Source organism: Gouania willdenowi, chromosome 11, assembly GCF_900634775.1.
Source record: "Gouania willdenowi chromosome 11, fGouWil2.1, whole genome shotgun sequence".
Lineage (NCBI taxonomy): Eukaryota > Metazoa > Chordata > Actinopteri > Blenniiformes > Gobiesocidae > Gouania > Gouania willdenowi.
The window spans coordinates 16,092,991-16,109,879 of record NC_041054.1 but is presented as its reverse complement, the minus strand read 5'-3'; the positions used below and the strand labels follow the sequence as shown (position 1 = coordinate 16,109,879).

General features: G+C 38.2%; 1 protein-coding gene across 1 annotated transcript in view; it reads right to left on the bottom strand.

The window, feature by feature from the left end:
* tax1bp1a (Tax1 (human T-cell leukemia virus type I) binding protein 1a) overlaps positions 1 to 16,889 on the bottom strand; it is a 31,847-nt gene that overhangs the window by 9,674 nt on the left and 5,284 nt on the right. The window contains exons 3-12 of the mRNA XM_028461668.1: positions 8,586 to 8,688; positions 7,336 to 7,526; positions 6,278 to 6,433; positions 4,474 to 4,622; positions 3,582 to 3,672; positions 3,320 to 3,505; positions 2,307 to 2,558; positions 1,127 to 1,321; positions 974 to 1,046; positions 96 to 538 (exon numbers count right to left, since the gene is read on the bottom strand). Of these exons, the coding sequence (XP_028317469.1) occupies positions 96 to 538; positions 974 to 1,046; positions 1,127 to 1,321; positions 2,307 to 2,558; positions 3,320 to 3,505; positions 3,582 to 3,672; positions 4,474 to 4,622; positions 6,278 to 6,433; positions 7,336 to 7,526; positions 8,586 to 8,688 (1,839 nt within the window). The remainder of the gene's footprint in view (positions 1 to 95; positions 539 to 973; positions 1,047 to 1,126; positions 1,322 to 2,306; positions 2,559 to 3,319; positions 3,506 to 3,581; positions 3,673 to 4,473; positions 4,623 to 6,277; positions 6,434 to 7,335; positions 7,527 to 8,585; positions 8,689 to 16,889) is intronic.

The following is a 16,889-nucleotide window of genomic DNA, read 5'->3' as shown; positions in this document are numbered from 1 at the left end:
TGATTATTTAACGATTTAACATCACATTTGGCAGCTCAAAAGTTTGAATGCAGAAAATAATCATGTTAATGAGTGTTTGAGTGGGCGGGTCTTACTCTGAATCGCTCCTCCTCATTGGCCAGCCTCTGTTTGAGGGTGGCGTTGATGGCGCACTGCTCCCTCCACTTCTCCTCCATCATGGCCAGCTCCTCCTCTACCGAGCGCGTCTGCTCCTGCTCCGCCTCCTCCAGGCTCCGCCCCTCCGTCTCCTTCACGCCGGCCTCCTCTTCCTGTGCATTTAACAAGTTTCCCACAGAGCCGCTCTCATTGTTGGGCTCCACCTCCACCCAGCTCGTCATCCTCAGGCTCTCCTCCTCCCTCTTTTCTTCTGTGTCGTTCCCATTGTGCTCCTCCTGTGGTCTCACAGCCTCTCCCTGAGCTTCCTCCTCCAGCGTGTCGTCTCTCTGCGTCTCATTGGCAAAGCTCTGTTCCACCTTGTGCAGCTCTGATGATTTGGACAATTCTGTGGCTTCCTGCAGAACTATAGCAGCTATATTCCCTGTAAAAAAACACAACACACGTTACAAACAACTGATTAAATCAAATGTCACAAGATTAAAAATTCCTGGAAGAAAACGGCAATTTGATACAAACTGACGTAGAGGAGTAAATAAATAACACATTCATAGAGTAACTATATGCTGCTAAAATTACATAAAAATATTTGACAACTATTCTTCACATATTTTATTTACTTATATTTATTGATTGATTGATAAAGGGAGTTTTTTTTCTCCCCACTGTAGCTGCTGCATGTTCATGTGGAATTATTGGGTTTTTTCTCCAGAATTTTACATTTTCATAAGCGCTGCGAGATGACTATTGTTGCAATTTATGCTATATACATAAAGTTGAATTGAATTCAATTTATGTATTTTATTTAAGTAATATTTTACACAGTATAGGAAGTTTGTATTTAACAAAACCAGTGTACCTCCTGTAGGAGACTCTGGACTCGGGGTGAGAGGCTCCAGCGTCGTCTCCGTTGATGCGTTTCTCTTTGGTTCCTGCGACGACGCACAACATCCAGTCAAGTATGAAAACCGTATCGTCATGCGTCGGTGTTTTATGATGACGCTGGACTCACCCCTTGTGTCTCCGCTGTGTTCAGCTTGGCCACCTGCCTGCGGAGGCGCTGACACTCCCTGTACTTCTCCTTGTAGTGCTCCGCAGCCATGTGCAGGCGCAGCTTCAGCTCCTCCACCTCCCGCTGCAGCTCGGCCTCTGCCTCCGACACCACCGTGGTGCTGCATAGTGACACCTCTGCTGTGCTCCCAACACCCTGACACACACATTAATACCAGTCTCTATTAAGGATGACTCAGCACACAATCACTGATTAATGAAGAATATAATATAAGAAGTGTTCATTCATATTAATTTATATGAATTTACATATCATTTTATTTATATTGTTCGCTTTTAAGTTTCAGGGCAGGGTCGGGGTCAATTATAATTGTAATCACTTAATTGATAATTAATTACAATTATGACATAATTATAATAGTAATCGTAATTGAAAATATATATTGCTGTTGTAACCGTAATTGTATGCGAGTTCAGACAATTGACTTTGTAAATGTAATTGGCAAGGAAATAATATAAAAAATGGCAATTACCTTATCTAATTAGACGCAATCCTGGGGAACCATGTTACAGTTCTATGGCTTAAACATACGTAGTAAACAATTATTTAAATGTATTTAGTTTACCCATCAGTGAATCTTGAGGATAATTTTACAATTAAAAAAAATATAAATCTAAGGGTATACTGAACTATACTACCACTATTTTCATGAATAAGGAACCCTAACAAGGTAACAAGGAGATGAAAAACAAATTAGTTGATAGATAATATTTTTTTGTGTATTTTACAGATGATTTAAAACATGGGTCAAAACTGACCTGTTATCAAAAGAGATGCTAGCAGAAAGCTAACACAAGTAAAAGTTTATGGGGTTATTTATTTCAGGATCAGTAATTGTGATTAATTGTAATTGAACTTTAGTAATTGAGAATGTAATTGTGAATGACTTACAGGAAAAACATAATACATGTAACGTTAGTTGTAATTTGAGAATGTTTGTCACCATAATTGTAATTGAACATGGACAATTCAAGACGTAATTATAATTGAAAAATGTAATTGACCCCCCCAATCCTGTATCAGGGTATCGATATTTTCCTCAATCCATCTATTGTTAGTCAGTTGGTAGGGTATTCCATCATATTCCCTCAGTTTGGTCTTAAAGGCGTGATAAACTGACCACTTCCTTTTGTGACGTGCTCCTCATGCGATCCAGCTGGCTCTCCATGCGTTGACATTCTGCCTGAGCGTCAGCGAGACTGACACGAAGCTTGTCGGCCTCTAAGCGAGCCCGGTACAGCTCGGTCATGGTTTGGTCCCGAGCGCTGGCCGAGTCGCGGAGCTCCGAGGCCAACATGGACGCTTGCTGCCGGGACGCCTGGAGCTGCTCCTCGGTCTGACGCAGTTGCTCACGCACATGGGCCAGCTCTGCCTACAAAACCCCAGTCAGAATATTTAACGAAGTCAAATTTACAGAAAGACTCAAGCAAACAAAAAAAAAACCAACCTAGAAATGTAGTAAGAGCCAGTGTTGGGGTCAATTATAATTGTAATCACGTAATTGATAATTAATTACAAATATGGCATATTGTGATTGTAATTTTAAGAATCTCGTCACCTTTGTAATCGTAATTGAGTTAGGATAATTTACTGGAAATTTTATAAAAACTTTCAATTACAATTTAATGAAATGCAAAACGGGTCTATAGCTTACACATAAATAGTTAACAAATATTAAATAATGTTTCGTATTAAGTGTTCCCACTACCTGTCAGTGAACTAGAGTTAGGATATAATAGATTTTTATTTTTAATAGTGACGATACAATTTTACATAGTAGCAATACTGTGAATGTAACTGATTTTTTGTACAAAAAGTTCATAGTTATTGCTAAATTCCAACTCTTGTCCCGAGTTGGGCTTTTACATAAGATATTATAATAAATCCACTAAATGTAAATGTAAAGATGCAAAAACGACATTGTACACACAAAAACGCATACAATCATCACAACGCTATTTGAATAAAAGTTAGTAAAAATGTAATTGACTTTTTCGGGGGAAAATGTATAGTTATAATTTATTTGTAGATGGAAAAAAATGTCGGTTATCGTAATCATAATTGAATTGTGATTGAACATGGATAATTGAAAACGTAACTGAAATATGTAATTGACCCCAACTCTGGTACTACCTTGTCGGCTTTGTGTGCGTGCAGCTCTTTCTCCAGACTGTCCCGCTGGGTGACACAGACCCTCAGCCTTTCCAGCTCCTCCTGAAACTGAGCGATGGTCACCTCCCTGTTCAGCTCCACGGCCTTCAGCATCTGAAGCTCTGCACTGAGCTTGGTGTTCTCCAACTCTGTGCTGCGCAGGTGAACCTGCAGGGACGACGACACACACTGTAGAAAGGAACACGCCTGCTTTTTCTAAACAGATGATGAACTTATCGATTACCTTATAGAGATCCCTCTCATCCTTTTCATTCTTCAGCTTGCTTTCCAGGCCATCTCTTTCTGCTGTCAGCTTCTTCAAACGGTCACGAAGGCTGAAGCATTAATGACGAAAATCAGTAGTGGAGTTTAGTAACTGAAAGGATGATTCTTCTTCTCCAAGTATCATTTATAAGTAGAGCTGGAAGGATAAATCCTAAATCGGCTAAAAATCTCTGCAAATAGGGGATGCTGGGACTGTTTTAGTGCCGCTTGTTTTGACGTCACGGTCTTGGTTCAGCCCGCACACTCAGATTCTGAACCAAGAGCAGCGGTGGGAGATGAGCATTAAGTGGGCCATCCTGGGCCCAAGCCCGACAGAACACGACCCAAACCCGTACAACCCGAATGAAGCTGATTCTGATTCTTTAAGCCTGAACCCTTTTCTACCAATTCTACACTATTCATGTCCGTGTGCACGCATGTACCAGTAGAATGAATCGAGACGGGTCAGCATCCATTTTGTGCATCTTTCTACCGCGCAATGTATGGCGTCAATTTTGTGCCAAAAATCCAAGCGCATTAAAAACTGTAATCGCGTTCAGTTAGACCACTTTGTGCGCGCGTGCGGTGCCTTTATGCGCGCTCGCCGTCTCAGTGTACGACACCGCCGAAGGAAGGTTATAAGAAGAAAACATATTAGTCTAAAAAAATGTTTTGGCAAATCTGTTTTTTTAATCCAAAATATGATCTTTATGTATTTAAATTGATATGATTTAAGTGCATCATAACATCTCAATCTTTGATTGGGTTTGCTTTGTTGTTTTAAATCAGGATTTGGTTGGAGTCGTTGGTTGAGTGTATCCTTACACCCCTAATTATAAGCATATGGTTTCAACCCGATGGTTCCGTCTCACCAGTCCAGCTCCGTCTCCTTCTGCAGGCCTCTCTGGGTGACGCCCAGCAGGTCCTCCTCCAGCTGACGGACCCGGTCTGTGGCCTCCATCAGCCTCCTCCTCACGTCCTCCCTCTCCTCGGACAGACCCTGGGACGAGCGGAGCAGCTCCTGCGGGACAGAGAGGAAGCTGTGGGTCTGACTGACAGCTGCTCCAACCAATCAGAGACAGGGTCAAAGATGTGGGATTATTGTGTCATGATTTAGTTACAGTAATACAAGGATTTCATCTTTCTTCAACTTTCAGACTGTGTTCTCACACTTTTGACTTATTTCACAAACAAAAAAATCCAACCTCTTTCTGCCAGATGTAAATCCTTCATTGTACACATTTCTCATGCACCTGTAGAGTGTGAATCCTGCCTCTGGGAAGCTGAAAATTCTTATCAGCTTCTAATCAGTGGAGACAAATTACGCCTCCTTTGAGAGGTGACACTTTAACGTTCCCCTTTTTGAAAATAATGAAATGCTAAGGGGAATGGGAAGCACTTTAGCAGAGTGTAAAGACCTTATAAAAAGTGTAGCTATAAAATTAGCAGCCGCCACAATATATGTACTTATGTTTTCATGCTCGACTCAAAGGATATTTCCCATCAAAGGGCAACAGGCTCGCACACCTACTACAACCACGACATCATAAAAGACACACTTATACAAGTCGTATATCTGCACGTGGACATGGCTGCTGAATGAATCACGACATGCTAATAGTAGTGTGTGTTTGTAGTACCGCATACTGGTATTTCATAGTGGTTTTATCCAAACACAAAGCAGCCTGTTCTTACTGGGAACCTGCACCACAGATGGCCACTAGGAGGCGTTATGAGACCAGGCCAGTTTCTCTTGCCTTTGCCAACAACTGATTCCTGCATTTAATGAGTTTTAAGCTCTTACTTGTGTATGCTGAGCAATAGCTTATCAGAAAATCCTTAAAAGGCTAAATCTGACTCATTATATTGAGCAAGAAATAAAAAAAAATAAGTAAAAGTAAAAACAAGCCATCATCCTTTAAAAATGTTTCATTTATTTAGATGTTATTAAGGATAATTTTGATTTTAAAAGGAAAAAAGAGAGTTAAAGTGAGAAAGCATTGGCCACATGAATCGCGTGACTGAATGGTGTTTGTCAAGGGCAGGGCTCTTTTTTTTTTCAGACAGGCGGTTTTGTGGACTGCCCTCCTCTCATTCCACACACTCAGACTAAAAGGGGTTTGCAAGCGGGTGGCATAATGAGTGTGTTTGTGTGCGCGTGCTCGTCAGAGGGGCCTCTGTGGTGTTGGAGCCTGATAACAGTGGGGAGTGAGAAGTTTGTGCTTGTGCACGAGAACAGTTTTTGTGTTTGACGTCATGTTTGGTCACTCTGCGGTTTGAAACGGCATCGTCATTGATGCCAGATGCCCCCTCCCCCCCCCCCAAAAAAATAAAAGAAAACACAACCGTGTTCCAATTCCGTTCTGATCCACTGAGTTGGTTCGTTAAAAAACTCACATGTACACACATACACACACAAAAAGCAACTATTTGTGAGTCCCTCAAACGTGGACACTGATTGTTCGTACATTCAAGCCTTTGAAGTCGTCAGGTTTGTGATCGGCGATGAGGAACAGGCTCCGTACGTGTGCAAATATTGGCCGTCAGCTTGTAGACACAAGCTCACTTCCCCACATGTGAACCAGTAGACAGTCTCAACTGTACAAACTAACACAACAACTGTGACACCTTTGATCTCTGTGTGCGGACTCAAACATTCAGTGTTTTGCCTCTAACCTGATTGTGTGTGCGCAGCAGGCAGCACGTCTCTCGTTCCTGCTCTCGCTCCCTGGCCAGACGTTTCTGCTCCTCCTGCAGCTGTTGCTTCTCCTCCTGCAGGAGACGCATGGCCTTCAGTAGCTCGCGGCGTTCCTGCTGCGCCTCTTCCACACGCTTCATGTAGCAAAGGCAAAGGAAGAGGAAAAAATAGGGATTAGCATGAGAATAGTAGCTGCAACCTCAAACTTTGTGGACTTGTATGTTTAGATAGTGTGTAATGTAGGTACCAGGAGGGGAAGCGGATCAAAACTTCATATTTTATGGAGGAGTGAATTCCTAGGTTCCTAAAGTGGGTAATCAAATTGTCATAAGGGGTAGTGCTGCACAATTATTTAAATTTTAATCGTGATCGCAATTTTCGGCAATATTTACATGTAAAAAGGGTCTCTGCACTGTAATAAAGTATTAATTAAGTCAACCTTTAGTACATTTGAAATTCTTGGATATTTTTTTTTAATTTATTTTTTTAGTATAATTTTATTTAAAGCTTTATTTTGCACTGTAAACTGTACACTGTTTGTTTAAAAGTATTGTAATAAAAACAGATTTTATTTCCAAAATGTGATAAATAATTGTGATTATAACTGTGATTACAATATTGATCAAAATAATCGTGATTATTATTTTGGCCATATTTGTGCAACCCCTAATGGGGGAATGTGGAAAAAAACTAAAAACAGCGTGACAAAATTGGAAACTAGAATATAAACAGAGCAGCAGTCAGGAGCCTCCATGCATTGCTGCAAATCACACTACTCTCTAGCTGGGTTTCCATTACACATGTTCGCAAAATTAAAGCGATATTTCTAAATGTCGACAAAGTATAATTGCGCTTTGAATGTGTTTCCATTGAAGGTTGTTTTGGGCAGGAGCCTCGCAACTCCCGTAAAATCTCATCCCGTGAGACTTCGGCGCAGGAAGATGGACGCTCAGAACCTCCTTATAACACTCCGCATTCCTTTGTTGTTTCACGTCCAAGGTGGCAGTAATACTTTTTTAGTACGTTCTTCGTCTACCTCGAGCAGGCCTGTCTTGGTGGTGACGACCAGTATGTCTGAGTTGCTGTCATCCTCCATGACTGTCAGAAGCTCTTCGGAGGGCGTGGTCGACCTGAACTGGAAGGGCGTGCTGGCTCCTCGGATATCACCAGTGTGAGTGACGTAACAGAACTGGTAGAACTCTCCGTCAGATTTGGGGACATAATAACCTGGACAGCATAAAAACACAAAACTGGGAATGACATTAAGGCTGGACGATATGGACCAAAATTCATATCTCCATTATTTTTTTCTCAAAATAGCTATATACGATGTAAATCTATATATTGTTAACTCAATAAAGTCTGACCAGAAACACAATTCTTGGTTAAATTTGCTGATGTAAAATGCCACACAGCCACATTTATTAACAAACAGCTGCACAATATGCACAACCTTAGGCAATTTCTTCTATAAGAGACAGCACGTGTGAGTGAGTTCTATAACGTGGCTTGATAAGGGGAAGGTCTGGGTTATGACCCACTCAGTAATCCATCCAACTATGCTGTTCATGCTGTTCTGAGAAGTAATGAAAGCAGCCATTCATAAAACAAGTATTTCAATACAAAATAAGCTATAATAGCCAATATAGTAATTTTCTATATTGAAACAAATTGAACAAATATTGAAACAATTCTATACAAACAAATTGAAACAAGTGGTGCAATGATTTACAAAAGGCCAGAGAGAAATGACAAAGTCAGCTAAGATATATGTAACAGATTATGTCGTAAAAATACGATTTATGTCATTAAAACATGATGAATGTGAGCTAATTCTATAAAGCACATGTACGTATATCTGCAGGCTGCACACATAAGAGGAGTGTTAAGCTTTTGCTGTGAAATGAGGGGGAACGACTCCATAATATTCAGCAGCCAAAAGCTTTTACTGACTCCTGACACACCACAGCACACTCAGATTTTCACTAGGTAATATTTGACCACTTCAGACCTAGTAAAAGTAAAATCAGTCTACAGGGCCCTCAGTGTGAGTGTGCGCGCGTGTGTGATTTCAGAGGTGCTCAGGTCCCAGACCTCCGTTTGTGGTTGTACTGCCTTATTAAATAAAAGTGCTGCTTTTTATATGCACCGTAAAATGGAGGAGTTACTTTGGAATACCCTCTCTCTGTGTGTGTGTGTGTGTGTGTGTGTGTGTGTGTGTGTGTGTGTGTGCGTGTGTGTGTGTGTGTGTGTGTGTGTATGGGTGTGTGCGCGTGCGTGCGTTACCTTGAAACACCACGGACCTGTGCACACTACTTCCTGGTTCATAGTTCTCAGGCATTGGGGACCAGAGGAAGGTGTAGTAGTCTCGGGCTGTGCTCCAACCCACCTGAACACACATTGTCAACAAAAACAAAAAAAAAAAAAAAAGAAATAAGAATTAAGTAACATGTTTACTTTTTGTCTTTAATTGAACAAAATAATTGAGTTTCAGCTTCTTTTTTTTCTATCATATTTTTTTTTAAAACATAATGAAATACAAGTCTTAACCCTAAATGAAATGATGAAAGGAAAACCAACTAAAAATATTACTTTCTCTTCAATAATCACTTTGAATTTATAATTTTCAATGTACTTTTTTTAAATTTTATTACCAGCCTGGGCAATTCATATATTTAAACATTCCAGTACATGACAAGATATATCTTTCTACTGCTACACAATTCTAAATATTATTCAATATATTCAGAATATATTTGTTGCATTTCTATAACTACAGCCACTTTAGAGAGAAGCAAGCAAGAAATTGTTGAAATATTAGGCTAGTTCAAAAATTGCAATAAAAAAAGGCAAAAATTGCACCAGATTAGCAAGGGCTGGCAAAATTTCAGTTTACAGGCATTTATATTTTTATAATATATAAATTTTAATTTAATTTAATATTATAATTTTTATAATATAATAAAGCACCAATGATAGGATTTGGATTATGGTATAAAATAAACAAACAAAAAACAAAGGAGTAAAAATAAATAAATAAGCGAGTATCGGATTATATCGGTGTGCGTCTAAAATATTTGATATAAGCACTCCAACAAACTGAATAATGTTAATTTTAGAATATGTTTGCGATAAACTAGTGTTTATTTTGTACATTTAAATATATAAATAAAATTTTTAACGGATTTAGTCTTCAAAATTATATATTTTTTATTTGTTTAGTTTAATTGTGGAACATTCTCATGTTAAATGTTAGCATTTATGTAACCTGTTGGTTAGTAATAAATAGCTCAGGTTTTCTCATTGTTGCATATTAATATTCTCTGTTTGAGTAATGCACTACACAATAACATGTTATGGTGTCATTTAATCAGACAACTTTTTTAAGGAAATTAATTTTGATCTCCTCGGAGATCAAAGTAAATTTATATGTCATTGATCCCCTTTGATCTCCAAGGAGATCAAATTAAATATGTCATTGATCTTCTTGTTGATCAAAGCAAATTTCCTGAAAAAAGTTGTCTGAATAAATAAAACTTTAACATATTATTTAAAAAAAAGAAGACAAAATTAACTTGCTGAAATTATTACACAATAACATTTCACACTACAAAAGAAGTAATAAAATAATGTCTCATTCCTGCTGATATATCGGATCTATATCGAAATCAATAGGTGAGTCAGCAATATCAGCATCATATCGGAAGTGAAGAAGTGTTACCGGGAAACCCCAAGTAATAATAAAAAGCAAATAAATTGTACAGAACAAATTGTCAATAGGTTTTGACTTTGAGGATGTCAACAAGTCCAGCCCCCCCCCAAAAAAAAAACCCCTTCATCAGCACACACTTCCATGTTCAGTTCTTCTCCTCAGTTCCTGCCACTTTAGGATTCACGGGAAAAAAAAGGTGGCGGAGGTGTGAGAATGAGGAGGGAGGACGTGGGTGCACACATGCGTCGACTTGTGAGAGCGGCGCAAAAGACGACGGAAACGTTCAAGAAAGCAAAAGAAAAAGAAAAAAGAAAAAGGAAGAAGGGAGAATGAAATAAACGATTGGGTGTGTGTGTGTGTGGGGGGGGGTAAAAGAAAAAAGGAAAGGTGAAAATTTTACACATAATGGCAAGGTAAATTCATTCCCTGGGATTTCATGTGTTGTTAGGTGACAGATGATGAAAGAACGTTTGGAACGTCATAACTCACGCTCTGTGTCGTAAAACTGTCACACAGAGAGTCACACTCTCACTGGCACCACACACACGCACGCACGCGATTCATGTCGGACTCATTACATAACTACTCGTTAGCCGTGGACGACCCACCTGCGGTACGGTGGGACAGTTTTCGGACGAATTGACAAAACTGCCGCAAAGTGCAATTTCGGCGTGATTGTGAATTACAGGAAATTAAAGGCTGCACAGATCAGAGACTCTATGCAAACGCAGAAATGAAATAAGCTCGTGAACGCCTCCATTCTGACATGAAAGCTTTTTCAACAACCAAATAATTACAATTTTTTCCTAATAATTAGGCCATTGCTTATATAGATTAGAGCATAAACTAATGCTAGTAACACAATATACAGTAGCTCTAATGTGAATGCCAGGGTCCATTAATCATCTCACCGTTTCCACAAACACTTGTCAAAACGTCTTTTTTTTTTTTAATTTGGCTCGTCAAATACATAATTGCTAATTGACACAAACAAAATGCTGCAGGATCAAACCAGGCCAAGAACATTCCATCCACCTCCCAGTGTGTGCGAGGGCCGCTGTGGCCCTCCGCCAGCTTTGCTTGTGTGGTCACGTGTGTTTGCTTAAGAAAGGAGAGACATAAATAATTTGGTGAATTGCAGAGTGAAGTTGACTGAAGTTCTGTTCGGTATGGTGTGGCATACCAGCAAAGGAGTGATGTTGTAAAATAATCACAGGCAGGGCAGCCATCACTCATTCAGTCTGAGGTGTGAGGGAACAGCTCGATGACACGTTAATTATACACTCGCACAACGGGTTTCTCCCAGCAAACATGCCACAACCTAAAAACCCATTGTGGGACTTTTCTTGAGTTGGGTTTTAACGTGCGTGAGTCAAAGATCAAACTAAAAGCGAGTTGTTGAAAAGAAAAGCAGATCTGTAAATCTAATAAAGCCAAAAGAATAAAAACTGACAAGCTTGATTTTAGAGCAGGGCTGTGTGTGGGTGCAACACCAGGAAGTCTGACCTAGATCAGAGCTTCTGGTGCTGTGAACTCTGTCATCCACTAGGGGGCGTCTGTATACAACTCAAACTATTTCTGTTCAGTAGGAAACAGAAAATCTTGTTTCAATCGTTTGATTTCTGCAATCTAGATTCCAACAAAAATACCTTTTTCCTCTACCTTTAAGAGATCTACTCAGTTTAGTAATTTGGTTCAGATGTACATCATTAAAATGTATGTATTAGTTGAGAGTCCACTGTTTTTTTAATGCGTTTATACATTTATACTGTGTTTTTCTATCAGCTTCTTTCTCATATAATATGAATGTTGTGACGCAGAGATTAATGTAAATCTCCTGCTGTCTATCTTATCATTGTATATATCTGTATTACATTTGTGCATTTGTATATTTATTATTATTATTATTATTAATCTTGTTTTTTGTATTGTAATGTGTGCACTTGTATTTAATCCTTATTCAATTAACAATTGTTTACTTAATTGTGTACATTTTTCTTTCTTTCTTTGTTTAGTGTTTATTCTTTTTATTTGTAATATTTCTTGAGCCTCTGTAATGAAAGTAATTTCCCCCTGGGATAAATAAAGTAGTTCTGATTCATGATAAGACGAGTAGAGAGAAGGGACTTTTTCATGGCTGATGGTGATATTAGGGGTTTTAAAAGGCCGATATGTATCTGTCAATAATCGATGTATCAGTTGATAGCCGATATTTGAAATAAGAACATTGATATGCACAGAATATATACTGTACTGTACATCAGTGGATCTTCTCAACCTTTTTAGCCTGGGACCCCCAAAATGAAGGTGTCAGACACCGGGGACCCCCACGGACCATCCATAAAGTCAGCAAAATGATGCTCCATAGTTCTAAATCCTTGTTTAAATCAGAAAAAAAATGGGTTAAAAGTGATGAAAAATTGTTGAAAAAGTGGTGAAATGTGGTTTTAAAAAGCACAAAAATTGGTTAATAGTTAAAAATTACAGTAGCTAAAAACGGACAGAAAAAGTGGTTCAAATGGTCAATATTGGAGCTATTACTTTAAACTGGTAAATAATGGGCATGACAAATCGTGAATGTGGTTAAATTGGCAAATATAAGCAAGAATTATGGTGAAAAGATGTTAAAAGTGACAATAATGATTCAACATATGTGGCATTAGGTGGAAAAGTAGTGGTAAGAGTTTATAAGTGCCCAAAATGTCTTGAAAGTGGACAAAATGTGCAGAAAAAGCATTGAAATTTGATGAAGAAGTTGCAGAAATGGGAGTAATGTGGCAAGAATGAATTAAAAATACGAAGTGTCTATAGTTCCGGACCCAGACCTCAGACGAATCTGACTATTGTTCCGGCTCTTCCTATGTGCATGTGCAGTTCCGACACTGCCGGACCTTTGCTACATAAGCGTAATGTGCCTGTTTTAACACCGTGTTGGAATAGCCTAGTAAGGTGCTAGACTTATGGACACTTCCTTACTCTGATGTGGGATTCAAATCCCACTTCATTTTAACATATTTAACATGGCAAATTCCACCTTTAAAAATACATATATGAAGAAAAAAAAAGACATTTTAGGGTATTTTCTGGGTTAGGTTTTTTTTCTTCATTTTAACATTAGTAAAGTGCCCGTTGGAAGTATGTATTCATATAGTGGGAGGAGCTTAAGTAGAGTTGTCAATTATGACCAAATGAGTATGTGTTTGGTTTGAAGGTTGGATGTACAAAGAGGTGTACATACTCTGTAGTGTTGTAAAGGGGTTTATTTGTGGGTGCAAAGTAAAATAGTGTGTGTGATTTCCCTGGTTTGATTCTATGGGACATGTACATGATAGATGTGTTTGTTGTTTTTTTTTTTGTTTTTTTTTCGTTTGGAGCATTTTTCTGTAATGTATGTTTTTTGGAGTCATTATGTGTATTTTTGTATCTTTCTGTTGCGCTTTTGTGCATTTTTTGTATAATTATTGTTTTTGTTGCCATTGTAGATTGATTTTTGGAGTCATTTTGGTGTAGTTTTGTGCATTTCTGTTGTCATTTTGTGTATTTTTTGTATAAATATTTAGTTTTGTGTATTTTGAGTCATTTAAACATTTTTGTTGTTGTTTGGTGTATTTTTCTGTAATATATGTTTTTTGGAGTTATTTTGTGTGTTTTTGGAGCCTTTATGTATATTTTTGTGTATTTCTGTGGTCATTTTGTGTACTTTTTCCAAAAATATTGTTGAGGTTTTTGTTTTATTTTACTCATTTAGTATATTTTTATTATAAATCCCCCCCCTCCAAAAAAAACGGACACATGGGAACTATTTGAAACTTCCGGGAACTCTTCCGTTGTCGCAACTTTCTCTCTAAACGGCTCTGTGTGCGTTTACATCCAAGGTGCGCATTTGGTTATATAGCACGTGGTGAAAATATCAGCGTTTATAATGCCGTATCCATGGAGCAATTTGCCTTTTTCGCCATTCGCTTTCAACACAGCCGCGGCCATTGAGCGCCAATAACTTCCGGGTCCCGTCATAACTTTAGAGTCCGGTCCGTCCGGTCCAAACAGCAAACGGTCAAACAAACATGAAAATAAATGTTTTGAAATTATCAAATAAGTCCAAAATGATGCATGCACACACTTGGGCTATGTGCAAGCTGTTCATAAAGTTTGAGGTCGAACAAACACCGCATCGGGGATAAATTTGCGCTACGCACGCAAATTCTTATAACATCAAAAATATGCATCAAGACAAAGATGAAAAAAAAAAGCTACTAAATAAAACTAAGGAAACGTGTCAACATAAGGAGTGTAAAGTCACTGATAAATAAGAAAAGGCAAACATGTGAAAACTAGTTTGGGAATACAATGTAAAAAAATCCAAAAAAAAAATGAAGTTGCTCACCTAATATACAGTTGGGCTCATTTAAAGTAATCTGTGACTAATTCATAGCTTACAAATAGTCAGTAGTAGCAGCTCTAACACACAGTGTTAGTGCAAGAAGACCTAGAATAGCACTGGACCAGCATTATTATCATAGAGTGAATGATGAGATGTGATTCGTCATTCAAACATGGAGTAACGCAGCACAGCTTCTTTCAAGTTTGTGGAATTTGTGCCGACAGCTGTTAGGTGAGCAGCCAACTCTCTGCTATACCAGTCATACTGAGCTGTTGAAAGACAAACTACTTCTGACTCCGGACTGACAAGACATAAAACCTGCAGCTAACAAAGTAGTAAACAGTGCTAAATGTGAAAAAAATAAAACAAAAGACAGAATAAAACTTGTGACTTGCGAGACAACACTATAAAATAATATGGATTAATTCATTAATAAATGCTTGGATTGGTTTATTCTCATCTGCACAGTTTAAGTCTTAAACACAAGCTTTTGTGAAATAATAGGGGTGTCCCGAACCAATATTGATATCGGTAATCGGTCCGATATCAGCCAGAAAACAAATATCGGATTTTATCGGACTGCATCTAAAATCTCCGATACATATTATATAATATTTATTCAATTGCAGAATACTGTAGATATGTTTAAGGTTAAAATGTATGTAAACAATTGGTTAATAATGAATGGGTCAGTTTTTCTCATCCCTACTGTTGTTCTGTGTTTGAGTAACATCACTTGATCAAGCCTTTTCTAACATTCTACACTACAAAATAAGTAATAAAAGTATGTATGATTCGTGCTGATATCGCATCGTATCGATATCGGTCAATACGCAAGGCTGCAATATCGGTATCGTATCGGAAGTGAAAAAGTTGCATCAGGACATCCCTATGAGATAATATATAACAAACGCCAAAATGATCCAGAAATGCATGTTATACGTTTGAGAAACTAATGATTATAAAAAGATGAATTATTATTATTGTTATGAATAGATAATAAAAGTAATGAACTACTGGGTTTCCAACTTCAAGTTTGTTTGTATGTATAGTATATAGAATTTAGAAATCACATAAGTACACTTTGTTTAGCCAAGAGTTGTTTCATAAATTTCAACAAAAAATAAGTTAAAAAACCCCCCCCCCAAAAAAAAAAAAAAATTGCCTGTGTGGTTCTTATTCTCCAGCTGCTCTTTCTGCTGAGTGCAGCATTTAAACCATCTCTATCCCAGCAGACACTGCCTCTTTCTCAGTGTGTAAAATCTATAAAGGGATCCTCCCAGACGAACTGAGCCGTGTCATGTGACATCTTTTAAGCTAACATATTTACAGACAGAAAAGAATGTTGTTCGACACTATGGAGGGATGTTTTACATGGCATGAAAGTCAAAACCGGGACCATAAAAAACACAAACAAATATTGAAAGTGTGTTGCACTCCTGCAGATACAGTATGACTATGAGCACAGCTTCCTGTGTTATAGAGGACGTAAGAGTCAACCAGAGGCAAATCAATACCAACAGCAGATCTTTCTAGAATAGCTAGTAAAAAGTAAAACTTCTATTTTATTGGAAATATTAAATATTTAACAATGTCATAAACATGAGTTGGTTTTTTGTTGATTACAAGGGGTTCCGTAATTGTGGAAAACGGATGGAAAAACAGAATTCACTTCCTGATACAGAAATACCAATATTGTTATTAATATTTTTTATTATTTTAAACACAAAATTAGGTTGAAACTGCAATCTCACAAAGAATTTACCCTCACGTGCATGTTTTGAGACAAATTCACGCTTTTACACACAATTTTTCACCGTAAATGAGGGGGCAAGGAACCAGAAATGTCAATTCTCATGCCAAATATGATGTAACAATGTGATATGATATTAAATAGAAATAGCTATATGACATGGACTAACCCCTCACAGACACGTTTTGGGACAGTTGCATACAATTTTCCAGCGTTAAACGTGCGGCCTAATGTGTTGCAAATGATTCCAGTGTGTGCCTTTGGTGCAAATACAGCAGAAAAAAATGAAATTAATAACAATAGTTAACTTCTTTAACTTTATTAAGCATGGTTGGCATGAATTCAGGAAGTTTAGAAGCCAGTATGACATCTGATTAGGTAAGGTCAACGAAGCAGAACGGGTGCAGAAATGGGTAAACTATAAAATGGAATTTTTGAATGTTGATGCATGTTCAACATTCAGGGCTCTTGTTTTGGAAAAGCTAAACGCAGAAGGGTAGTCCAGAAAGCGGGTCATGTTCAAACTGAGTATGTTCTGGCTCAAATGATGGAAACTGAGTATCCCATTCCCGAAAGTGAGGTATGTTCTTCTCCGAGTCTGAACTGACGTAAATAACGCAACGTCAAGCGGCCGTCACTGTCTTTACAGCCGCTGCAGCGGGAGGGCTGTACAGTGTACACTCCCCCAACTTACTGGGGCCAAATAAAAGTGGAATACTCCTTGAATACACCTTTTAAATTCTA